This window comes from Gastrolobium bilobum, unplaced genomic scaffold (assembly GCF_033153095.1).
Source record: "Gastrolobium bilobum isolate Gb01-03AN ecotype WA unplaced genomic scaffold, APGP_CSIRO_Gbil_v1 utg7694, whole genome shotgun sequence".
NCBI classification, from domain to species: domain Eukaryota; kingdom Viridiplantae; phylum Streptophyta; class Magnoliopsida; order Fabales; family Fabaceae; genus Gastrolobium; species Gastrolobium bilobum.
This window is the reverse complement of record NW_026900155.1, coordinates 52,676-79,094: the sequence shown is the minus strand read 5'-3', so window position 1 is coordinate 79,094 and position 26,419 is coordinate 52,676. Positions and strand designations below refer to the sequence as shown.

Below are 26,419 nucleotides of genomic sequence, written 5' to 3'. Positions count from 1 at the left end.
CTCGCTAACATTTATCTTGTACAAGCATAAAAAAGTGTATGTCTCTATAATAGTTTTTCCATTGATTCATGAAATAAAGTACTTTTTTATTAAACCGTGACTGTTCATAATCTTTATTCCTTAAATCCATTTGGCGGGTATCCCATAAATCATAATATGTGAGGGGCCAATGAAAAATAAAACACCTTATTTTGTCTCCTCAAATTTCCAGTATTGCTCATGCTTAATTAGCACGTAAATCTTGCTAAAAAGTGTTGATCTAAAGATTGACGTCACAAAATGTTCCTGGTTATTTCACTCCACTATTCTTTTCTAGGTGCTTACTGTTAAAATATTTATCTTTTCAATGCATTCTGTTTTCATTTTAACAGTGATGGAGAAGAGATTGTCTTATTATATAGGCACACATGTCACTGGCATGATTATTAAAATTTGAACTCGAAACCTGACATTCGTCAGAAAAATATAATATAAAAATTATTAATTGGATCTTCACTTCTAAACTTAGATTTGTTAAATTTATTCTTTATATAAATTAAACTTTTGTATTGAATTGATTGATTATCATATAATAAAATTAAGGTGACCACAGGGTCACTATTTTGACTTTCTAGTAAAATTAAGACAGCACAAAGTGAAATTTAAAAAAATGAACATATATAATATCCACATTTTAAATTCAAATAGCTCTGACATGAAGGTTAGGTTAAATAGATATAATATAAAATCATTGACATTTATAACTTTAGGTGAAATGATTCATAACATGGTCGGTGATTTCGGGGTCACATATTTGATCATCAATGTCCCTTATTTTTTAGTGAAATTAAAACAACACAAAATAAAGGGAAAAAATAACTATGTACAATATCCACGCTTCAAGCACAAAGAAATTTTGTATAAGTAGACGTGTTAGAGAAATATATATAAAAATTATTGTTGAGACTTCACTTCTAAACTTAAGCTTTTGCATTAAAATAATTCTTTAGAATGTCAATGTTTAATCCTATAAAATGAAGTGTCTTTTTTTTCGGGTAAGTAAATGAACTGTGTTTTAAGTCAAGAAAATAATACTCTTATGCTATTTTTCCTACACGACTTTTATATCATGAATCATGTGCAAATAACTAATATATAACATGTATTACATGATAAATCAGAATATTAATCAATTGACAATATTTACTTCTTTGGTTTTAGCTTGTTAATATATAGATTAAGGGAAAATATTTTTTCATATTATAAGAGTGTTATTCTCTCTTATCAGTGATCCTTCAATTTTCATGCAATTTTTTTTTTTTTTTTGCTTTTTGTTTTTTAATAGATATGGATTCCACATAAAATATATTTATAGTACAAAATATCTATCTCTTATTGAACGAGAAAATCAAAACTCATAAACTAAAGCGGCCCAAATCAATAGATAAACTTAAGAAAATGAAACAGAATCCTTTCCCCAGACATGAATGTCAATCAAAGCTCATAATGTAAAATTTCAAAGCTACAATGAAAACCATGTTCAACCCATTTTTTGATTCTTGACAATCTCTTGAGGCACATAAGACCCGTCCGCAAATTCATTTACAAGTCAAATCTTAGGACACAGCACATTCATAAGTGGAGCCCCTCTAATCTACTGCTAAATGAGATTACTCTAAAATATTATTTAAATTTAATAAAAAAAATTATTTTTTTTCACCTAAGATAATTTTTTTCTTATTCTCTCACTTCGATTTTCGCACTCTATTTTTTTTTTTTTTGTAATGGTGGGATCCGCCTATTTTTTCTCTACAACATAAGATAATTATCTTATGTGAAATAAGACTAATAAAGCCCATATAATAATTGACATTTCATTTATAATTGTCTTTTTTTTTTTTTTTGAAGGTTACAAGGAATTGAACACAACACCATACACTACACACACTCCTAACACACACCCCACACCACTAGGCTAACCCTAGTGGTTTCATTTATAATTGTCTTCTAAGCTATTTAGATGACAGATATATTAACTTCGGACAAATATCAATAATGATTTTTTTTATGGAATTAATAGTGTAAGAAATAATTCTATCTCCTACACACACATAAATTTATATGAGAGATATTTTTTTTCTCTCTTCTTTTCATATAGGCCCCATGTATTTTTATGTATGTAGGAGATAAAATTATCTCGTACAAGAGAAATTTAAAATTTTTTTTATTGAATAAAAAAAAACTTTGGGATGCATGTTGAGCATGAGTGGTTCACATGATGATCTTGAATGATAATGAGTCTGGTCCCCAATTAAAATGCCCTTCCATGTTGGTTTCCCAACCAGGCTGTATGCAATATGCATTGTGGACAGGCCTGGCCACACATCGACCCCAGAAGATGACATCTAACAGAGAAAGAGAAAGTGATAGAGATGGAGAGAGATAAGGGAAAGCTGTTCAAACTTCAAATTTAAAATTTCTGGAAAATAAAAATCTAATAATATTTATGATTAAAAAATAAATTATTGTATTAATGTTATTTTTAAATATTTTACCTAATTAATGCAACCAATGATATATACGCAACTATCACGTGCATTGTTGTTAAAATCTCAATTTATCACTTCGATTTTACGTTTTTACGATTTGTTTTTCATCAAAACAATTTTACTAATATTCCAAACGCTTTTATGTTTTTACGATTTTTTTACATTACAATTTTACGTTTTACGATTTTTTAATCTCCTTCCAATTTTACTTAAGATCTCGATTTTAACAACATTGATCACGTGACAAATTCCAATGAGTTGTACACCAAGTATATGGGCAACTAATTGTATTAATTAGGTAAAATATTTGAAAATAATATTTGATTTTTAAATATTATGTATTTTTTTTCTTAAATTGGCTTCCTTGGTTTGAGGAATATTGGCAAAAAAAAATTTTCTTTTTTTTTTTTGGCTTCAAAACACTTGACTCAAAATCTCTGTTTTTGGAAGGTAAAAGAAAAATCTTGAGTCAATAGTTTCTCAAGCAAAACAAAAGATTTTTAGTCAAATTCTTGAATAGCAGAGATGCTCATAATTATATTACGAGATTGGGTCCAGTGAGTGCAAATGATTATACTAGATGGGATTCGGAATCACAAGCGTAGGCACAATTAGTGACAATTATGAAAGCAAATTCCACAGTCCTCGCCAAAAGGGAACAGACTATACTTATTACACCTTGTGCTGTTGTGTGCCTCCGAAAGCAAAAGGAAAAAGAGAGAACAAAGATAGACATTGATTGCAGCTCCCTCTTGTGTATTTTATTGTTCATTTATATACATATGGTTAAGTTATTGATTTTATATCCCTCCCAAGCATGATATAGATGATGATGAAGAATCACTTATTTATTTATTTTTTGGTAGAAATGATGAAGAATCACTTAGGTGATAGGGCCCTTTCATGCTTAAAATAAAAAAAAAAAAAAAAAAAAAGATGTTCTGTTTTGATTATTTTTCTCACAACATAACATTAACTAAATATTGCCAGGAGGGTTTTCTCTGGTGGGAACTGAGATGTGGTCCATGTCATTGTCAAATTATGATGTTTATATTGTTATCAATCTCATTCTCACTCTGTAGTAAACCTATATTTAATTGGTGATGTTATGACTGTTAAATAATGGTCAAATGTTTTCGATGAAAATGATAAATATAAAAAATGCATGGCGGAAAATATCATAAAACTACTTAGATTGACTAAAATAAGTTAAGTTAATTTGACTTGTTTAGATTGACCAAGCTGAGTTCAAAACGAGTCAACTCAGCTTTAGATCACTTTAATGGTGACTCAAAAAATGATCAACTCACTTCAACTCACCTCAGTTTGATGATTAAAGGAGTTAATATACTTAAGTTTTTTTTTAAAAAATAAAAAAATGGATTTAATATTTCCCCCTAAAAAAGATAAAATTATCTCCTTATCATCTAAAACGATGTCATTAAATACACATAATTTTTATTTCGTTGATGTAACAAAAAATTTAAATGGAGTCAGACATTGGTATTCCATTAGTGTCAGGAAAGATCCCTAACCTCTTTAAAATTTTTTTGAAATGAATTATATTTTATCCACTAACAAAGATCTCACATTACCCTACAGGAGGGATTTTTTTAATACATTATTATTGAGTAAATTTTGAATTAATTCCACTAAAATAAACCTGAGACCATCCTCTATTTAGTGAAATACACATAAAATTCATTTATTAGTAACAAGTGTATTAAAAAATATATTACTAAACTCGTCGTCTAGTTATACTCAAATAGAACCACTTTTTAACTGTCAACTGCTTCGACATTTGAGAGAGAGGAGGGGGGGTGGGTGGGGGATGCTTGGCTGAGAAAAAAGAAGTTAACCACTTCCACACTCATACACAATTATTTCTGCAAGAAATTGTATATTCCCTTTAATATTCACGTATTTTTTCTTCATTTTTTTTATATATTTATTTTCAGTTCAGTATGAAGTAAAAAATATAAGTGAAAAAATTATCTATCATTTTTTATTTATAAAACTATATTTAGCCTCGTAACAAAATGACGCTTATTCATTTCCAATTGGTGGAAACTTCACTGGAAAAGCATCAAAACTGTCTGTATTTGACTATTTTCAATAAAAATGATTTTTTTTATAATTTTCTTATATCTAATAATAAAGTAAAAAAAATTTAAACTCAAATGACTTCAATGACCTAAATTTTTAAATATGATTCAAAATTTTACATGATTTACCAAGAAAAATTCTAAACGAAAGAGGAAAAAAAAAAAGAAATGTATTAATGACCTAACTTGCCAACCCATTGGTAAATGCAAGTCAGGCCCAAATTAATATTTTTAGTGGCCCATTTGAAATGAAAACGAAATCCGTCCAATCTATTCAATATCAATACAATGTGGAATGTGAAGTGAAGGAAAAAATAATTAATACAGTGGATTTCTTCACCTCTCATTACAATACATGGAAGCATTACAAAGATGCAAAGATGGAAAAACACAAAACGAAAAAAAAAAAAAAAAGGCACAGAAGCTTGTAGTGGCTTGGATACACTTGGAGCCGTTTCATGTTGTTAAAAGATTGTCCAATTAAAGGCCATTATTATCACATCATTTGTTTAGATTGAGCTTGTGACCTTGAAGCATATATTACCTTGAATTGCTATTATTCAAAATCAAATGTATCCAAATTAATCTTTGAGGTTTAATTCTTAAACTTCAAATATGTTTGACTTGAAGATACATTTTCTGTTTTTCCCCCAATGTACTAGAAATTTTTTATTTTTAGATATTAAAATTTCAAAATACATGTTTAGTTAATAAATCTTTTAGCCTCTCAGTACTACGTGTTTAATTCGCTTATACAAGATTCATGTTACCTAAGACCTACATCTTAGTTTCATAGAAAAAGGTTTTGTTAGGAACTATTCTCTTGCCACAGATAAAGAGATGGAAATTACCACCTAGATCAACTGGTACGGGATTGTTCCATCTTAATAAGTAATTTTGAATTCGAGCCCTAAGCATGCAGCTATATTAAAAATTTGGTAGGAAAAGTTTTGTTGCCTCTATGGTACTGCCTTCAAACAAGACTTCTTGCTATTGATTCGAAGATCCCTATAGGTCGTGGCCAGCGAGAATCAATAATTGGAGATAGACAAACAGGTAAAACAGCAGTAGCCATTGATACGATTCTCAATCAACAGGGACAAAATGTAATATGTGTTTATGTAGCGGTTGGCCAAAAGGCATCTTATGTGGCTCAAGTGGTGACTACTTTATAAGAAAGGGGAGCAATGGAATACACTATTGTGGTAGTTGATAGTTTATACTAAAAAAAAAACAAAAAGAGATGGACATTGGACAACATCGATATCATATGTGGTGTGAGATGGTGGTCCACGTGGTTGGATGCAACATAGGATGGGGATGGAGATTCAGTTCTCATTGGTTCAAAATCTATCCATGAGAGATTAAGATCTAATCTACAGATTTTGTTGTCCTACTTGGCCTTCTATGAGAGCTCCTTCTGATTTTCTCCCACTTCACTTCCACTCACATATAAAAGTCACAACAAGTGTTCATTTGCAAAGAAAACTTCAAACCAGCCTCATTTTCCTGCAGTAGCGTAAAAGAGAGATGGCAGCTGCAGCATCTACTGCTGTGTTGTTTAGATTTGGATCTTGCTTCTTATGTGGAGGAAAGAGAAGCCAAACACTGCTGGCTGCTGGTGTTGGAGGCAAAGTTGGTGCTGCTATTAGTCCTAAAAGAGTTATAGTGGCAGTTGCGGCCACACCAAAGAAGTCATGGATCCCTGCTGTGAAAGTTAGTGGAAATTTCATTGACCCAGAATGGCTTGATGGCTCGTGAGTCCATCTATCTTCTCAGTTTCTCTCTTTTTCTTTCTTAGTATATCTTTTCAAAGTTTGATGGATTCTCAGTTCATTGTTGCAATTGTAGGTTTACCAGGGGACTTTGGTTTTGACCCATTAGGCTTAGGCAAGGACCCAGCTTTCCTCAAATGGTATAGGGAAGCTGAGCTCATTCATGGGAGGTGGGCAATGGCTGCAATTGTAGGTATCTTTGTGGGTCAAGCATGGAGTGGAGTTCCATGGTTTGAGGCTGGAGCTGATCCTAATGCAATTGCTCCTCCTTCTCATTTGGTTCACTTCTGGGTACCCAGTTACTTCTCATGGGGTGGGTTGAAAGCAAGAGATGGGTGGATTTCTTCAACCCAGATTCACAGTCACTGGAATGGGCCACACCATGGTCAAGAACTGCTGAGAATTTTGCCAATGCTACAGGTGATCAAGGATACCCTGGGGGAAAATTCTTTGACCCGTTGGGGTTTGCTGGCACAATCAAGGATGGAGTTTACATTCCAGATAGAGAGAAGCTAGAAAGACTGAAATTGGCTGAGATTAAGCATGCTAGGATTGCAATGTTGGCAATGCTGATTTTCTACTTTGAGGCTGGACAGGGGAAGACACCTCTTGGTGCTCTTGGTTTGTAAACAAAATAATGTACATAGTGTATGAGAAATACTTGAAAAGTGCACGTCGGGCCATGTTTATATGTAGTCACTTTCTTACAAGGTTTCAATTATCTTTGTCATACTCATGCAATGTGGTAAAATAAAATTTAAAGATAGCTTGGACTGCCATATATAAATACTTTGTAAGAAATCTGAGTATGAAAAGTACAAAGTGTCAAAAGCTGAATATGTTCATCCATAAAAAATAATCTAGGTTTAAAGAACTAAAATAATGCTAGAAGCATGAAAGAAATGCAGCAAAATCAACTCTTTTTATAGTGGAAGGGTTTCTCTAATTATTCGCTCCCAGACCCAGTAGCCATCAAAAACTCACCCTCACACACAACTTCACCTCCAACATATGTCTTCCCTTCCATCTTTGCTATTCCAAACCGCTTTTGCAGTTTGGTAAGTGTCATTCTCATAACCAAGGTGTCTCCTGCAATCACTGGCTTCCTAAATCGCACTTTGTCTATTCCAGCAAAGAAGAAATTCTCACGAGAACCTCCCACTTCAGGTTGTAACATAACCAAGCCACCAACTTGTGCCATTGCCTGTATCAAAGAATCTCACATTTATCACCACTTACAAAGAAGATTCAACAGAAACCCTATAAGATTTATTCTTTTTTTCATTTCTTTACTTTCTTATTGGCCATAGGGGACTTCAGAAAAGCTATCTGCGTTTTGCACAAAAAGCAGGTTCTCAAACTTATCAGCTAAAGTAGAAAATTACATACACCTCTGGTCTATCTCAACTCAAAAACTCTTTCATAAGTCGGATCTTAAACAGCAGGGCATTTGATATAAATAAGCTTCAAAGTCTAATGAGAAATTGAAAGTAACATAGTACCCTGGTCCAATCAAGATGAAGGTGCAATATTAGCTCTAGAGATCGGACAGATATTGGATCACTGATGTTTTTCTTGCATTCAAACAGGCACAAGTTAAACAAAACCTAAGCTAGACACCAAGGGGCATGTGCCCCAGTTATTTCACGCCTATGAAATACAAGCCACAAATGGAATATGAAGGAAACTTTACACAAGCAAGAATGTCACTAACATACAAATCATATTCACAATAAATTGAGATTATGTGAACATCAAGTTAGTCACAATTTGTATCAATCTTCATCTCCAAATTTTGCATTAGAGTGGCAGAGGTCAACGAACATCATTCCAAATTTAAATGGTAATTTCATTCATTTTATGATTTTCAAACCTGAAAAATTATGGGAACTTTAAGTAAATAAGTAAATGTCATGATCAATAATTTTTTTTATATTCACCAAGTTGACTCACTGTACTTCAAAAGTCTAAAAACGCCAAAGAAGAGTCCATCTTGCATGATTTGACATTTTTTTTTATGAATAACTGGGATTTGATTTTTATTTTATCTAGTATGGATGAGTGTCCAAGACAAGACATGAATATGTGAATTTGATACATGAGTAATTGTCAAAGTCGAACATGGGAAATGCTGCAGAGGAAGCGTGCTGAGTCTAATGCAAAGACTTATGCCTACCTAAGCTGATGTTCATACTCGTACATGATGTTAGGCAGCAAAATATGAGCTTGTCATGTCTCCCAGAATCTAGTACATGGTTCTTGACAAATGAAGGATAAAGAAAAACTACTAGCCTATAATTGTTGCACTGCTACTAAAAGCAGTTTCTACAAAAGCTTCAATCATGAATACAAAAGCAACAAAAGTTGGGCAGGAACATGTGTTATATATGCTCCTCAATATTTTATATATACCTATAGAGTGTTTCTCCTGAAGAGATAAAATTACTTTTAGCAACCCCAAAAAAACATCATTTCGAGATTTAGGAAAGAATGCAGGGTATTTTGGAAATTTTACTTTCCTCTTGTAATTACAAAAATACTCTACATATTTTTTTCTTCCAAACCCCAAGGACATTGTTTTGGGATTGCAAGAGATAATTTTATTTCTTATTGCAGGAGAAACATTAATCCCTTTTTTAATTACAGACATTAACCAGAACTGCTGACAAATTGATAACCATCTCTTAACTACTAGTTGGACCACCATAGTTCACAAATCACTTGCTATTGCTCCAAAATTACAATACAATAACACCAGTGTTATGGATCAGTCAAATGGTCTCCACTTCTATCCCTACTACAAGAAGCACCTCACTCCCCTATTATCTCTCAACTATATATAACCACTCATATGCATTGCATGACACCACCAAGTTATTGGGAAAAACCACCCATTATGTGCACAACTTCTCCAACTGCTAGTGTACTTCATCTACATATAGCTACCTATAGCAAAGGATCAGAAAACAACTTATCTTAGCATTCATACTTGCCACCATGGCTACAACCTTCATATTTGTGCCCAGAGCACATCTTATATACTAAGCAGGTGACTCACACACACCCCTTTTTTCATATGATCGGACTTTGGCCTAAAGTGCAAAACTTCTTATTGCCTGTCATCTTTACCATAAGCTTCGTAAATACAAATACTAGTTATCCTACTAGACATTGATGTTCATTTCTGAACATCAGGCGCCGTCTGTGGGAACCATAAATTTCTAATCCCACCTTTGATCCTTATGGCAAGTGACGGTAATCATGGAAACTTGCCTAACAATGGACGAATCCCTGGAGAGGAGGAAGAGAACTCATGGCCGACGGACAACTAGGAACCACGAACCGGGAATCAGGAACTAAGAACCAGGAACCAGGAACTAGGAACCGGGAACCAGGGAAATCATTATCAACATTCTCGGTAGTCAAAAACCAAATGGCTTCAGGAAGCAGCAACATTGTTGTTTGCGCTTTATCTTAATTGTTGTTGCGATCAATAGGTCGATGTCGATGCAAGGGTTATAAGCTAAGTCTCCTTTACTTTTTGTCAACATTATTGTTGAGATATATAGTCCCACATTGATTGTGTTGGCAACTAATGTGGCCTTTATAAGGCCTTGGACACTCCCACCCTTTGAGCTAGCTTTTGGGGTGGTGTATCTCAAGGTTCTTTACATGGTATCAGAGCTTGAGCCCTCACCGCCTCCCACTTTAAAGTGGAATTAAAAAAATAAAAAACACAAAAGGTAAACCAAAAATTGGGCCTGTGCATAATCCACGCTTCAAGCCCAAAGGACTCTTGCGTGAGGGGACGTGTTGAGATATATAGTCTCATATTGATTGTGTGGGCAACTAATGTAGCCTTTATAAGGCCTTGGGCTCTCCCACCCTTTGAGCTAGCTTTTGGGGTGGTGTATCCCAAGATTCTTTACAATTATCTCGCAATTCGACCAAGTATTTGCATATTTGAAAATAGATGATTAATAAATAAATAAAAAATAACACGATATACACATGATAGTCGGTCAATATGATATTGTAGATGAATGGTTCAACCACAAGATATTTATTGGTGCCACCTCTTCCTTTTTAAGTTCGGTATTGATTAATTCTTCTTCTTTTTGTTTTAAGAAAATGAACTTTTTTTATTGCAATTTTGAGTATGATTGTTCATTTATATATTATTATTCAATTAAAAATCCTTGTAATAAAATAGTGCATAATGTTTATAGGAGCCAAAAAAGAAATGAAAAACTTAATATTAGATAAATATTGGTCAATATCACATGAAAAGGTATTACTGTAGATGGATTTCTAAAACCCGGCTTGAAAAGGTATAGAATATGAAAGATACAAAACCTTGCAGTTCCCTGATTTCAAAATTAGGACCGCATTTATACCTGTTGTTACCATAAATTTTCTATATAAATTAATTATCTATTAGTTTAAAGCAAAAAATAAAATGAAAAACTGAAGTGCATATGCAATTACTTTAACCTCTACGTGCAATATCTCTACTAAATGCAGTTATTAGCAGTTATTCCCAGTAAATGCAATAAACGCTCCGTTAATCCTCATCTTCATTTATCTATTTCTAATTCATTCCTTTAAGACAGGTAAGAAAATGCCACTAAAATTGATTGCAGTGAAGCAAGAAGCTGGAAGTTGGAAACAGGAAGCAGGAAGTAGGACACCCGACTTCCCCCAGGAAGGAAGCAGGAAGTAGGACACTCGACTTCCCCAGAAAGGAAGCGGGAAGCAGAACAACCGACTTTCCCAAGAAAGAAGTGGGAAGCAGGAAGAATGACTTCTTAACAGTATATATGAGCTCTTGCTAAAAAACGCTATAACCTTTCAATAAATGCTCTAACAATTAACAGAGTTCCTTGCAAGCTTGCATGCTTTATATTTTTTAGGGTGCAAGACGTCCACTGGGTTCATAATTCAAAGACAAAGCAATCACGATCCTGCTAGAAAAATAAAGTCCCTTGACGCTAGAAATGGACTCCTGGGCACCGGTTCAATTTCTACTCAGAAGCATGAAAACAAAGTCCCTTACCGCCAGAATTAGCCTCTTGGGCACCCATTCAATTCCTACTCGGAAGCGGGAAAACAAAGTCTCTTGCCGCCAAAAGAAGACCAGCCCTCCGGGATAAAAATGGTTTATTAAAAGAAGACTGGCCATCAGGGATAAAAATAGTTGATTAAATAAAGACCGACCCTGCGAGATAAAAATGGTTTATTAAATGAAGGCAGGCCCTCTCGGATAAAAATTGTTTATTAAATCGTTATTATTTGCACCTCGGAATATCGATTTACGTTACTCCGAGTTAGGAGGTTTAACATGTTCGGGGTAACTTTACTCCCGCTGGATATAGAATCATCCGACTTGGGCTCTAGCCCATGAACCCGGGTCATGGGTTCATACCCATGATCCTCCTCCCGCTATCTCTATCCACAATCACCTACAAGAAACCGCTCTGAGGCCACTTGCTTTATAATCAATATAAATACAAGAACAATATCAATAAAGGGGGACTTCCTACACATTACCATCGAGTGAAACTCAGTAGTTAAAGTGTGGATTAACCAGTTAACTCTTGGCCAGAAATTAGCATAAGTCTCCTTCAAAAGCGTGGAATTGAATTTTAGGTGATAGAATTCTATTGCAGCATGTGGCTCCGGAGTTGTCATGGGGAGTGACTTTATGCCATTAATCCACATATTTGCATGATAAAGTATATTAATATTACTATTCAAGAAAAAGTACTAAGGATATTCAAATGATTAGATACTGCAATAATTATAACAAAAAAACTTGGCCAATTGTTGAAATACCAGTGTGAATGTTGGCAGTAAAAATAAGGTAATCATATAGGAATGCGACTAAGAATGAAATAAACTGAATATAAAATCTGAATAGTGTTTAGATAAAAAATGACTATGAGCAACGAGTAACTCGAAAGCAACCCGAAACTCGGAAGAAGCCACAAGCCGGACATTCCCGTCATTCATATCTTTTTGCACAACTCTTTAAACAATATTTGATAGGCACGGGGGCTTTACTTTCACCCCGGCATTCTGACTTTGTGCAATACCAGGCTGGGGGCTTATGTTATGGACCAGTTAAATGGTCCCCACTTCTATCCCTACTACATGAAGCACCTCACTCCCCCAGTATCTCTCAACTTCCCTCAACTACATATAACCACCCATATGCATTGCATGACACCGCTAAGTCATTGGGGAAAACCACCCATTATGTGCACAACTTCTCCAACTGCTAGTGTACTTCATTTATATACAGCTACCTATAGCAAAGGATCAGAAAACAACTTATCTTAGCATTCATACTTGCCACCGTGGCTACAACCTTCATATTTGTGCCCAGAGCACATCTTATATACTAAGTAGGTGACTCGTACACACCCCTTTTGTTCATACCATGGACTTTGGCCTAAGGTGCAGGACTTCTCATTGACTGTCATCTTTACCATAAGCTCCGTAGATACAAATATTACCTATCCTGCTAGACATTGATGTTCACTTCTAAACAACCAGCGTTTCAACAATTTAAGAGATCTTTTCTAATAACCAAGTTGATCTACAACGCGTTCTTAAGGTTTAAAATGAATAACACCGAGAGGTTGTTTCCAAGCTAAGCAGTAGAAACTTACCATTTCTTTTATCCAAGCATACAAACTAAAAATACCTTGTAATAGCCTGATATTCAAACAGTAGATATTTTTATTTAAGTAGAGAAACAGCTTACAATAGCGCATAAAGCATAGAAATTTTATACTTACAGAATCAAATATTTTCACACAACCGTCATAATGAAAAGGGTAGGCCAAGCATAGTGTTTACCTCAACCATGAGAACACCAGGCATGATTGGCCTTTCAGGAAAATGTCCAGGAAAGAAGTTGTCATTTATTGTTACATTCTTTATGGCCACCGCAGAAACTCCAGGATTGTATTCAATCACTCTATCCACTAGAAGAAATGGAAACCTGAAATGACACCCCCACCAAAAGAAGAGTCAAGATATGCATCCATTAAAAAAAAACAACTAAGAAAACCCAACACTAACCTGTGGGGCAGAATATCGCGAATCTGATTGATGTCCAATGCTGTTGGAAAGGCAGGATACCCTTCAACAACAGCAAAACCCAGAAACCATGTTGTAAGAAAAATAAGAAAGTGGAAGGTGAACAGAATCTGAAATCATAATAGGAAGCCAAAAATGCATACTTAATTCAATTGGGGTGTCTTCTTTGGGACCATTTGCAGCATCTGAAGAACAAAACGTCGTAAACCGTCTTGTGCCACAGGTCTTCCTCAACTGGGTAGCGAGAGGCAGAGATCTTGAGCTGGGAAATCTGAGAGACGAAAATTTGGGAAGAGAAGAATGGGATGAAGGAAACGTAGGACATGCGGGAGATAGGAAGGTGTTTGAGAAAGCAGAGACCGCCATTGTTGATGTTCACTGAGGTTGACTCTGAACTGTAAACGAAGTTTGTTTGTGTATGCTATGAATGCATTTAATATCATTTAAGATGGGGCCTTAGGCGAAAGAAACAAAGTTCCAGATGCAACCACCAAAGGCGTTTTTTTGTGTTGCGACGGAGTCTCCAACGTTGTTCCTTAAATATAATATTTTTTCTTCGATACAAATGGAAATCAACACCTAATCTAATAGAACTACCAAAATCACTCACCACCATTACACCACTCTTACTCGCTTTTTATAGGTAAATATTAAGGCTTCTTTTTTGTTGTAAATTACTTATTAGTATTTTTATTGGTATTATTTTAAATAAAATTATATAATTAAATGTAAATATATTATTGTCAATATATATAGAGTCACGTTGTATCTACAAACTTTTTTTGTTTACAAACTTTTACAAACTACACGTTATGACATTTTCAGTTGTTTGGTGTGACCATCGTATTGTATAAGCTTATACAGCATAATCCCTTAATACATCAAAACGATGTATAACTTAATTCGACCTAAGGGTGAGAGATAAGACATGATAAAAGATTAATGTATTAACATCGTTCACCAATGTAATTTTTAAAAATTAATATATTATTTTAATATTAATCTATTAAAATAAAAATTAATTTTTCAATATATTAATATTTTAAAAAATTAATATATTGAATATTTTTATTTTTATAAAAATTTATATTTTGGACACACTGATCAATAAATTTTTATAAAAATTAATATCAAATGATATTTTTTGAAGAATTATATAAATTCTTTATTAAAAGATATTTCTATTAAAAATATTTATTTATATCATATATAGTTTTATACAATACATTACCAAATATTAGATGATATTAACTTATACAATGTATTATTTTATACAATACCGTGTCAAACGCTGGATAGTATTAAAATTCAATCAGGTCTTATACTATTAGGTCTTATACTATCAAGTCTTATCATATACTATGCACCAAACATGCCCTAAGTACGACCGGTCATACTTTAATAATGCAGTGTACGACCGGTCGTACTTAGTGTAATTTGCAAAAAAAAATTTGTAAATGAATCTTATCCCATGTATATAATTTATCTATACTGAATCCAAAATAATATCATTTTGATATAAAAATGAAGATATTTTTGTAATTTAATTTATTTTAGAGTTATAATAATTTTTATATTATAATTTTTTAATATTTGGACTCAAAATTTGTAACAAGTGAATGTAAATAACTCGATGTAAATATATGATAGAAACTCGTGTTTTGGTGGCAGTTTTGAGTGTCGGAGAGGGAGAGAGGAAAAGTGGGGTTTTGGGGAGTGAGTGATGGATTTGCAGCGTAACAACTCGTCGTCTCCTTCTTCGTCTTCTAATTCCATAAACAATTCTAACCCCAACAAAACGACACCGTCTCGTGACGACCCTATGCAGTCTTGGTGGGAATCCGTGTCGAAGGCTCGTTCTCGCATCCACGCCCTCGCCGCCATCCTCCCTTCTTCTTCCTCCGATTCCCTCTCCACCCTCGCCGACTCCGACCGCCCCGCTCTCTCCCTCTTGTCCTCCCCCGCCGCATACTCCGCCATCTCCGCCTCCCTCTCCGGCTCCGAATCCGATCCACTCTGCCACTGGCTCTACGACACCTTCCTCTCCTCCGATCCTCACCTCCGACTCGTCGTCCTCTCCTTCGTCCCTCTCCTCTCCGGCCTCTATCTCTCCCGCATCCACTCCGAACATTCGCCTTCGCTCGCCGGCTTCGAGGCCATCCTCCTCGCAATATACGCCTACGAGACCAAAATCCGCGCCGGTAAACCACTCCTCGTCACTATCCCCGACCTCTCCCACCCTTCCATCTACCACTCCCCTCTCAGGAAGCCCCCTCCTTCCGCTGCCACCACGCCGCCTTCCGTCGGCATAATATCTCCCCCTCTGGAGCCCCAATCGGCGGTGAAATCGACCAAGAGAGGCTGCATTGTTGGCGTGGCACTTCATTGTTACTACTCACAGATCTCTCATATGCCAAGCTGGTCCAAGCTCGAGTTTTGCCGCTTCTCTGCTGGTTGGGCTGGCCAGGATTGCCCTTGCAGGACAGAGTTTGATCCTGTTGGGAATGATGTCAATGGTGAGATAGAGATTGAGGAATTAGAGATAGAGATGGGGAATTTGCAGATTCTTGAGGCTGAGGCCAAAAAGGGGGATAGGATCCCTTTGCCTTGGGAGATTTTACAGCCTGCTTTGAGAATATTGGGACACTGTTTGTTGGGTCCATTGAACTCTCAGGATGTGAAGGATGCTGCCTCTTATGCTGTGAGGTGTTTGTATGCGAGGGCTTCTCATGAATTGGTGCCACAGGCTATACTTGCTACGAGAAGTCTCATTCAACTTGATAATAGGGCTAGGGATGCTGCCAAAGCTGCTGCTGCCACCGCCACTTCAAATGCTAGCACGCCTACCAAACTCAAGAAACCTGAAATTCTTTTGGTTTCTAAGTGAGCATTAATTATGTTTGCTGTATAGTATAGTATAGTATGTGGGTTGCTGTTCAAGACCATTCAGTTTGTATAATAGATTTTGTGGATATTTTTATTAAGTCATATATAGTTTATTTACCCCCAAGTGATTAGTTAGCTGTTTTAATTTTGCTTCGGTTGTGGCCTTGTTTGATTGTAATGCTCTTCGTTGTGTGATTTCTATGCGGTGGTTTCCTTTTGTATTTGAAATATTGTTGTACTCTGCTGTAAAGATTGAGGAAATTGAATTAGATATTCTTTATGATTGATAATTTGTTTGCTGGATCTTTTAAACTTCCCTAGATAATAGTGGTCACGTCAGCTGTTTTGGTTTTCTAATGTTAAAGATTTGTTCACAGTTCAAATGTTATTTTTTAATATATGTTGAGAAGTCACTGCAAGGCCTTTTATATTATTGCTTATCCATAGTGACTATGTTTGCAACAAAATCTATTTCTCTTGTTATCTGTATGAACCTTTTTGTTACCTTTTGAATTCTCATATATAATCTGTTTGTTTCTGTCTCTGATCAGGGTCTTCATTCCAGTAAATTTATAAATTGTTGGTATTATCTATCATTCATCTTACTGAGTCTAAGCTTACCAATACATTCAATAAAAGGCTTCAAGGTTATCATTAGGGCATCAGCCCTCAGGTAGACTCGGCTTTTAATATACTTGGGTACTGCTTGTATACACACTCGTACCTGTCTGCTTTCTGATATCATACTGATATCACTTTTTGGAGTGGGATTCCATACCAAAATATCTGTAATACAGTACCTGTGATTTCCAGATCTATCAGAGGATGTGCAAAGAACTTTTATAGTTTGTTTGATGCTTGCCAGAAGGATACAGTGGAATTTGATGATAACAAAGAATTCACAGTAGTACTTGCTAGAAGAAATGATGGAAAGAACACATCATGAAGAATAATACTTCCTAGGCTAATTAAACTCCATACTGTGTGGTGATTGCAGGTCTAGAATCTCAAGTTTAAATTAGTAATCAGTTTGCAACGACCACCTATCACTAGAGTGTATTCTAGGAGGAGCGTATAGGAGCGGTACCCTCGGGCAGCATTGAGATTTTTACTTTCCTTTTGGTGGGGAAAGCAGTTGCAACTGCGGAGAAGGAAGGTGTAGGATAAGTAGGGGAAGAGAGAGGATGGGTAAGAAAGAGATTAGTAAGAAGACTAGGGTAGGAGAGTATGGCCTCTCAAATGTCCAGTATGAGTCACCTTTTAATCTTTCTCTGAAGTGCACTATTTCTGCCACTGCCATGATTGGTAGTTGTTTCTTCCAGTTTTCCATCTCAATTTGCAAGCTCTGTTAGTTGGAGATCTATCACAATCCAACAATTTTATATGTTGAAAGTTGAAACTTTGATTTGCTGAATTCTGTTATCCTGTTATCTATTAAGCGCTGAATTCTTGTATTCAGTATTGCAGTGTAGCTTCTAGGCCCAGTACAAAAATAATGTTTTTTTCTTTCTTTTTGTCTAGCAGTGAAGGCCCCTAGAATTTACTCCTTGTTAGCAGATGCATTATTTCATTTGTTTGGGATGCCCTTGTGCTAAAATAGCCTTTCAATTCATGGTGTCTATTTCTCTATTTGAATAGTAATATCTAGTTAGAAATATGAGGTATGTTAATTTGTGTTTCAATTGAATGACCTGCTGCTGACGAAGGTAAAGTGTTGTGTACTTTAGGATCTTTACGATAGAGCCAAATGAAATGACGAGACTGGCTGACTACTCAGTGTAATGATGCTTGTATAAACTTGGCTTTCCTAACGTTTATGCAAAAAAGAAATGCAGTGCAGTCACAACTAATACAGGGCGTATTCGAAACTCCAATATCGTTCTAACAAAGATTTTTTAACATTTTTGACTTGACTAAAATTTGCAATTGCTTAAAACCTGAATTTCTAACTAAAAAGAAAATTATGATTAATGTTGATAAACAGAAAATAAAATAAACAAACAGAAAATTAAAAGTTCATTTGGAATTTTTCTAATTTAAATTTGAAAACAATTTCTTAATGCAAACAATGGAAGAAATAAAATAAAATGAGAAAATTATTTTTGGACTTTTCAAATTGATTATATTTTACAAGAATTAATAAGGAATTTTACTCAATAAAAAACAAACAGATTTAACAAAGTATTAATAAATCTAATGAAAAACTGGGTTGCGTTCTGATTTCTTCCCCACAGCCCTTAGCCCTTAGTGTTGAATTGTTTAACAAAATTCTTTCATAATTGTTTTTCAGTTGGCAGATTACTGTGAATTTTTAATCCCTTAAAAATTCTTTTTCCTTTTGTTCTCACATAACTTATCCTTAAGCTAGTGAGACTAAGAGATTAAAGCAAAGGTTCTTTTTGCCACATAAAGGAGTAAAAATCATCTCTGAATTACTCCCTCAAATAATCCTTAATTTGAGTGCATGAGCTCAACTCATTTTCCAGATAAATTTATTTCTCAATAAACTTCTCCTAAGCAAACGTATTCCATACGGCCAAAATGGAATCATTCAAACATATAAAAAAGAGTTGAACTAAAGAAATTAAACATTAATACCAGAAAAGCAATTAACACCAGTCACTATGGTTGGGTTCAGTCACCTAACCCTTAGAAAACTTAGCTCATATCCATAAGAATTGAGCTCAACTACGGGAATGAAAAGGAAAAAATAAAGGAAATGAAATGCAGAAAGCTAAAATCACAGAATGAGTACTACCCACTGGGATAGCCTTGACACTGTGCTCAAAACTAAACAAAATAAACTAAGTTCTTACAATATCAGAAATGCAAAAACAAAATAAAAACAGAACTAAGAAGAAGAAGAAAAATACAGAAGAAGGTGAGAGAGTTCTTTTTTTCTTCACCCAGCTCCTCTTTATAACAGCTCTCTTACACATGCATGGGCTTGAGTTATTCTATCAGCATCGTCCACGTGTGCTCCCTTTTTACTAATCGTGTGATCGTCCTTAATGCAGCACCCCCACGGTTTGCATTCCAAAACGCTAACACACCACCTTTTGTAACAACCTCACCTCAGCATAACAGATAGAATTTTTCTTTTTCTCGTTTTGCTGATTTATGAACGGTTTGGGTTAAAGTTATGGGTTAGGAAAAAATGAGTGGGTAAAAGAATGGCTTAAAGGCACAGGGATTTAATGGAATCAAGGTTAGTAGCGCTGATGGTTTGGTGTTGCTGGTTCGAACAATGAGGTGAAGTAAGTTGGGGTTAGGGTTTGATGATTTGAGATTGTTTTTTCGCAATTGTGTCCAACGCTGCCTTGTATTTCTTTCTTCCAATCTTTTCTCTTTCTGTTGTTTATTTGGGCTTTTCTGAATTGACACAAGCTCATTTGTTGTATTTTTTCTTTTGCTTTGGTAGACCATCTCATTCACTTGTTTTTTAGGCCTAAAACATCAAAAACAGCCCATTAACTTTTTACTCCACATAATTTCAATTTCAACCCAATGTCATTAGGGTCAGTATCACACAAAAGGTATTCTTTTTACTATATTTTCATATCAAGAACCATATGTTTTAAGTCAGATTACATGAACTTATCACTTATTTTGTTTAAACAAGCTAAGTTATGGTTTGCTGCTCCTAAATTTGTCTTGAGTCTCTACTATGTGATGATATGACAAAACAACAATGCTGTCTTGTTATTACACTGATTCTCATGGATAGACAAACCCACCACAACCATGAGGAATCAAACTGAAGTCAGCAAAATGAGGTTTGTACCTTCATAGTCAGAGATTTGAGACCAGCAAACTTGTGGATCAACCTCTCAGGACTGCTGGAGTAGCAGTTCCCTATGAACACCTGGTACATCTGGAGGTGGCAAAGTGGGCGGCCTGCCCCACCCCACCCCACCCCACCATCAACCAGCCAAAAAATGAGCCAGCCCGCCCCGTCCGGTTTGGCGGGTTGGCCCGCCAGCCCGAGCTTATTTTATACTGACCCGCCTCGGTTCGCCTATGCTCGCCATCAACTCGCCAAAAAATGAACCTGCCCCGTCCCGCCCCGCTTTTGAGATGGGTTGAAAAACTCAGCCGACCTCACTCCGTTTAGCGGGTCGGACCGCCAAGCCGAGCCCGTTTTGCCAGCTCTAGGTACATCTTTCTATTTTATACGAGCTTTTTATTGTAAAAATTTAAATTAATTTACAAAAAAAAAAATTAACTATTTTATATATCTATAAAAAAAATTATATTAATATGTGTATTTAACAATTAATAGTAAATATAGAAAACAGAGTAAAATGTAATTTTATTATTAAGTTTAAAGTTTGATGTTACTTTTAACAAATTTGAAAGCAGTTAATGTAATTTACCTTGCTCATTCTATTTTTGCATTAATTTGTTGTTTTTCTTGCATCGACTTGGCCGGAAAAAAAAATTAAAAAATACATATAATAAAACAAAAGTCGCCCTTACAATATTTAGTTGGCGGCCTAATCTTCTACTAATGGTTAATTTACAATTAACCATTCGCAACTTAGTGATGCACATGATTCCCACCAGAGTGAGAGCCAAGGTGCCTATAAATTCCAGCTCTTTGCTGGCAGAACTACACAAGAAAGAATGAAAGATAGAGGGCAAGGAATTTCGTCTTTGGGAAAGAAACAGAGAGAGCATTGAATAAGGCAACAGAACTTTTTGTTTTGTATTTCCCCCTCCCCCCCCCCCCCTAAGTTTCTGCCTTTCTGGACACAATAAGCTTCTTCAACCTCTGTCCCTATTCTTCTTCTTTGGTGCAGATTTATGTTGCCATTGTCCCGCACTTGATTACTTGAAAAGATTTTGAATGTGTGTGTGTTGCACATTGCCATTGCCACCGCTTGATGGCTTTGAATGAACTGAAATAACAAATATTGAGATGCAATATAAAAGAACATCTTACCTAGTCCTCAAAAGATACTCAAAATACTCAAAACAAAGACGATGTCCTTATTGCTAGGGAGGTGCATGGGTCGAACGAACCGGATTTTTTAAAAAACCGAATCGAATTGGTTTAAATGGTTCGTTTCGAAGGTGGTTCGGTTCGGTTCAAAACTGGTCAGGTTTGGTTGGAAACGGTTCGGGTCGACCCTCTTTTGAAAATAAAAATAAAATAAAATATTAAAAATCAAGTTATAAAAATCAAGTTGGTTCAGTTTGAAAATGGTTCGGTTCGGTTCTTAAACTAATTCTAAAAATCGGTTCGGTTCATGAACTTGTTTTTTAAAAATCGGTTTGGTTCATGAACTGGTTTTTAAAAATCGATTATTTTAAGAGCGGTTCGGTTCGGTTCATGGTTCGGTTCAGTTTTTTGGTTATTTTACACACTCCTGTTGATTGCCATTTATGTAATTAAAAAGTCAAACCACAACTCTCAAAACTTAGGTGATATTCTTACTATTAAAATTTTCGACTGTCAATTTACTTCCTATCTAATCATCATTAAATCAGTATTTTGTCTTTTTTCAGAAACTTTTCAACATTCTCTTTCTCTAATCCAATGGTGATTAGATAGGTAGTAAGTTGGTAGTAAAAAATTTTGGTAGTAAGAATATTCTCCTTCCAAAACCTAATATCCCTGGCATCTTTTAGAAATACACAACTATTTATGTTGAGAAAAATATACTCTTATGTTGTAGGAAAATGTTTTTATCTCCTACACATACATCGATTTTCGTGTTATTTTTTTTCTTTTTTTATAAATAGGTGGGTCTCACGTGCATAAGATTAATAAAACACTTTATGTTGCCCACCAATTCGGTTAGAAATTCAATCCATTTCTAATATCCCTGTCATCTTTTAAAATTGCACAACCTATTTATGTTGCCCATCAATTCTCCAAAGCTTATAAACTCCAAAACCAGATTTGCGCACATCAAAACACCAATTAATAATCCTATATAATCCATCATAAACATAAATCTTACCAAATTGGAGGCATGTTATCCCAGGGAATACGAGGGAAGAACCCTTCGTTAAGGTAAGGTTAATGTTTATGATGGATTATAGAGAATTATTGATTGCTGGTTTGATGTGGGTAAGGCTGGTTTTGGTGTAATAAGTTGTTTGGCTTTTTAATAACATAGATAACAATCAGAATCCTCTTGTTGTATCTTTCAAGGAATAGTTAGGATAATTTTTACATTCTATCATTTAGCATCCCTTTGTCGAGCGTCTAGTTTGTGCTTTTATTCTCCTATCAAAATTGGGCAAAATTGGTTAGCACTAAGCAATAGAATACATTTAGTAAGGGGGTTGAAAAAACTCATTGACTGAAAAAGTCCAAAGTACCTAGTTGGAGCCCTCTTTAGAGAATCCAATATAGTTGTTGGCAATGGTTGAATAGTTGCCAAGTTACTACATGCTGAAACATGTAATTAAAATTCAATAGTTTGAATCAGTCATCCAAAGATTGCTCATTTATTTATTTATTCATTCATTCATTCCATCAGTAAAAGTAAGCGGTTGTGTAATTTCATAGACGCAATCCAACAAAAACACGTGGGGCTTTCTCACCTTAAAAGACAAGGCATATTTCATTTCTCACTTTGAAAGAGAAGGCAAATTTCAAGCTTGCATTACAAAAAAAGGACAAAGTATACTATTCACTTTCTATTTTCATGGCCAATGACTTTTTACCTCTTGAAAGAGATGACTAGACACAAAACCCTCTCCCAAGACAATAAATTTTTAGTGCACTAGTTCCACTGAGATTTAATGCAACCGACTAATGAGAGTATCACACATCAGTCAACACACATTAAAAGAGAGAGAATATCGACTGATGTGTGATGCTTTCATTGATCGATTGCATTGAATCTTCAGTGCAACTGTTGCACTAAAAATTTATTCCTCCCAAGGGTTATTGGCTTCCGCAACAATTATGCACCATGCAAGTTTGAAGCTTAAACAGTTTTATATGTTGTGAGTTGAGATTCCTTTATGGTGTAAGATGCGAATTAATTGTTTTAATTCTAGCAAAATTCAGTCTGCATAAATTACTAATGAACTATGTAAATTGTGACACTAAATCTTTTCATGCAAACCCTTAATTGGATCAATCTGGCTGTAACTTGACACATCCCTATGTGCATATGTTTCAACAAAGTTATGTTGTCAAACCTAAGACTTGGCAACAGGTTTAGCTCCCATTTCCAATAATTGATTGGCATTGGCAGGTGCTCCTTCATATATGGGGTATCTATTTGCAGATGAACAAGTTCTGATTATTACTCAAGCCATTGACAAAGTGTATATACGCCACTTTATGAATTCAGGAAATAATAAATAGTATTTTACATGGAAAAAAAAAACTTGAAGCACTTAAAATGTTTTTGTATTATGGCAAAAGCCATAATAAATCCCACTGCCAAAAGAAAACTGCTAATCTTAAAAGCAGCTACCATGTAAACATCTGAACTTTTTTCTCTTGCGTGTTGTTTTTTGGTTTAGAGAACTCGAGTGATATATATAATATTTTTGCTGTTTCATGTTCAATTAATGCAAAATATTAAATCCTTTTACATGAAATTTAGTCATTTATGAAATAGCATGCTGCCTTTTAAATCAGCATGAGTTTAGTAGATTTGAAAATAATTTGCACTTTATAAGCAAATTACAATTTTTTAAAAATGACTGAAATTCAAACACTGAAAAAAATATATTAAAAGATTCTTTTCATCACGCATCATGTCTGAAACATTAGTCTTATGAAAACATATATGATGGTCATGAAAAAAAAAATCAAACACTCTTCGTTATTTTTTATAGAAAATATTATTTATTATAATTTAAAAAACAATTCTTCATTATTTAAAATTCAAATTTTCGACAAAATTAGGTGAGTGTTGTTCCTGTGGTTGAAAAGATAAGACAACAAAAATTAAGATTATTTAAGTATATTGTATATTGTTTGAAGACCCATAAATACTCTTGTAAAAACAAAAATTTGTTATCAAAAAAGGAAAAAGTCGGCCGAAATTGATTTGAAGGCAGTAGTAAAACAAGATTTAAAGCCTATTTTAAAGGAAACTCAAAAACACTAGTGCTGACAAATTAGGGTGCTAAACGAATTAGGGGTCTTTGTCCCGCTTCGTGAAGGTCTGGGTTTACATGTGTAAAATTGATTGTTGGAACGAGACTTGAACTTGTATAAAAGTTCAGTTAATAAAAAGACCACAGGCTCCAATTCAAAAGTCCGGCATTAGAGTTTCTCAGGCTGGCCTGGTATACTAACTTTTATTTTTATTTTATGTTTTTTATACTACTCATAATAGCTCTCTCTCTTCTCAACCAATTTCACCCCATTTTATTGGTTAAACAAGCTTTTTGAATGATTTTGTTTTATATTATGTTGTTTGGATATACATTGAATCTTTGTGGAAATATTAGTGTTGTTAATCGTATATTTTGTTTGGATAAATTTTTATTCTTATTTTTTTTAATAGACTAAACCAGACTTTTATTTTTTGTAAATAAGTTGTGTCACAGACCGATAATTATATTCATAACAAATAACAGGCTAGACCAGCTGACATATTTAGACACAGACTTAGCCTTTTAAAATCAAAGTCTGGCTCATTAACACCCTTACTGATAAAGGAAACGACAAGGAGATATCCATGGATGAAGTGGACCTTTTGAAACTAAGCATTGAGATAGGGAAGCTCCAAGCTAAGCGGAGTGTGGTAGTAGAAGGTCCACAGTAGAAGGCAGTATCTTATAAAGACACCCTTCTGTAACTAAATGGGGGAGGCATGACAGCTGAAAGCTAAGAGATTGATTGCTTTGATAGACAGGGGATTGATGATGAAGAAGAGGATGTGGAGATGGAGATGAGCGGAGAAAGGGTGCAACTCGACGATCCGTTATTCCTACTTAACGGTACAAAAATGAGGTTCACAAGAAGGGTTGTAATCCCTGGAGGCAAGCGGTGATAATTAAACTTCTAGGGAAAAGGGTCGGGGTTAAATTCCTCCGTAACAGGCTGCTCAAGATGTGGAACATTTCGGGAACCTATGATTTTATCGACCTAGAAAATGACTACTTCCTGTTTCGGTTCTTAATTGTCGAGGACTATAATTTTGTCTTGCAAGAAGGACCATGGATAGTGGCTGATCACTATGTAGTAGTGTAGCGCTAGCGACCTTTCTTTGATCCTCATGACGAAAATGTTAAGAAACTAGCAGTTTGGATGCTAATTCCAGGACTCCCAATAGAATCCTATATGTCACATCACCTATTGAATATAGGGAACCTGTTTGGCCGTACTCTGAAGATCGACAGGAACTTTATTCGTAAAGGTCTCTGGAGAGGGTGAATTCACTGATGTGCTAAATTTGCTCGTATCTTCATCGAGGTTGATTTGAGCAAAGGCTTCCTATCGAAATTCAAGATAGGTAACCGAATTTTCCTAGTATGCTATGAAGGATTATATCTCTTCTATTTCGCTTGTGGTAAGTTTGGTCATAGATGTGATGTTTGCCCTATTTTCACTAACCATTTGAGTTCGGATAGGCAAAGCGATCCTACCCGGAACTAGGGGTAATAAACGAACCAGGGGTCTTTGACTCGACTCGTGAAAGCCTGAGCCTACATGCCTAAAATTGGTTGTTGGAACCAGACTTGAACTTTTATAAAAGCTCGTTTAATAAAAAGGCATCAAGCTTCAATTCAAAAGCTCGGCCTATGATGCATGGACACGGACACGAGACACGACACGACACGACACGCTGACACGTTAATTCTAAAAAATGTCATATTTCGACAGGTTGGGACACGTTTTGATATTAAATAAAAATTTTAATATATATAATATAATTTATATTTAATGCATATAAGAGTCCATAATAAGTCATATAACCAATCAAATATTTAAATTTCATAACATAAATATAAATATAAATAATTTTTCGTACTTTGTTAATTTTTCATGTCAAATTTCATAACAGAAAAAAATTAATTTATAAATTATTTC

General features: G+C 34.9%; 2 protein-coding genes and 1 pseudogene across 2 annotated transcripts; 2 read left to right on the top strand and 1 right to left on the bottom strand.

Moving 5' to 3' along the window:
• The first annotated feature begins 6,163 nt into the window (after positions 1-6,163).
• LOC133295536 (chlorophyll a-b binding protein CP24 10A, chloroplastic-like) lies at positions 6,164-7,037 on the top strand (annotated as a pseudogene).
• A 313-nt stretch (positions 7,038-7,350) lies between these two features.
• On the bottom strand, positions 7,351-14,110 carry LOC133295537 (uncharacterized). Its single transcript, XM_061494378.1, has 4 exons — positions 13,659-14,110; positions 13,498-13,558; positions 13,273-13,417; positions 7,351-7,612 (listed from the first exon to the last, which is right to left on the bottom strand). Exons 1-4 carry the CDS (start codon positions 13,879-13,881, stop codon positions 7,355-7,357), a joined length of 687 nt encoding a protein of 228 aa, XP_061350362.1. The 5' UTR covers positions 13,882-14,110; the 3' UTR covers positions 7,351-7,354.
• Positions 14,111-15,185: 1,075 nt separating this feature from the next.
• On the top strand, positions 15,186-16,691 carry LOC133295548 (uncharacterized). The gene has a single exon (XM_061494388.1). The coding sequence runs from the start codon at positions 15,239-15,241 to the stop codon at positions 16,400-16,402; it is 1,164 nt and encodes a 387-aa protein (XP_061350372.1). The 5' UTR covers positions 15,186-15,238; the 3' UTR covers positions 16,403-16,691.
• Positions 16,692-26,419: the final 9,728 nt, after the last annotated feature.

Excerpts from the sequence above, each read along its gene's own strand:
- LOC133295537 (XM_061494378.1), bottom strand. The coding sequence starts at position 13,881 with ATGGCGGTCTCTGCTTTCTCAAACACCTTCCTATCTCCCGCATGTCCT. Across the intron at positions 13,418-13,497 it reads CGCGATATTCTGCCCCACAG|GTTTCCATTTCTTCTAGTGG; the intron begins GTTAGTGTTGGG and ends GTGTCATTTCAG. Across the intron at positions 7,613-13,272 it reads CTGGTGTTCTCATGGTTGAG|GCAATGGCACAAGTTGGTGG; the intron begins GTAAACACTATG and ends TCTTTGATACAG.
- LOC133295548 (XM_061494388.1), top strand. The coding sequence starts at position 15,239 with ATGGATTTGCAGCGTAACAACTCGTCGTCTCCTTCTTCGTCTTCTAAT.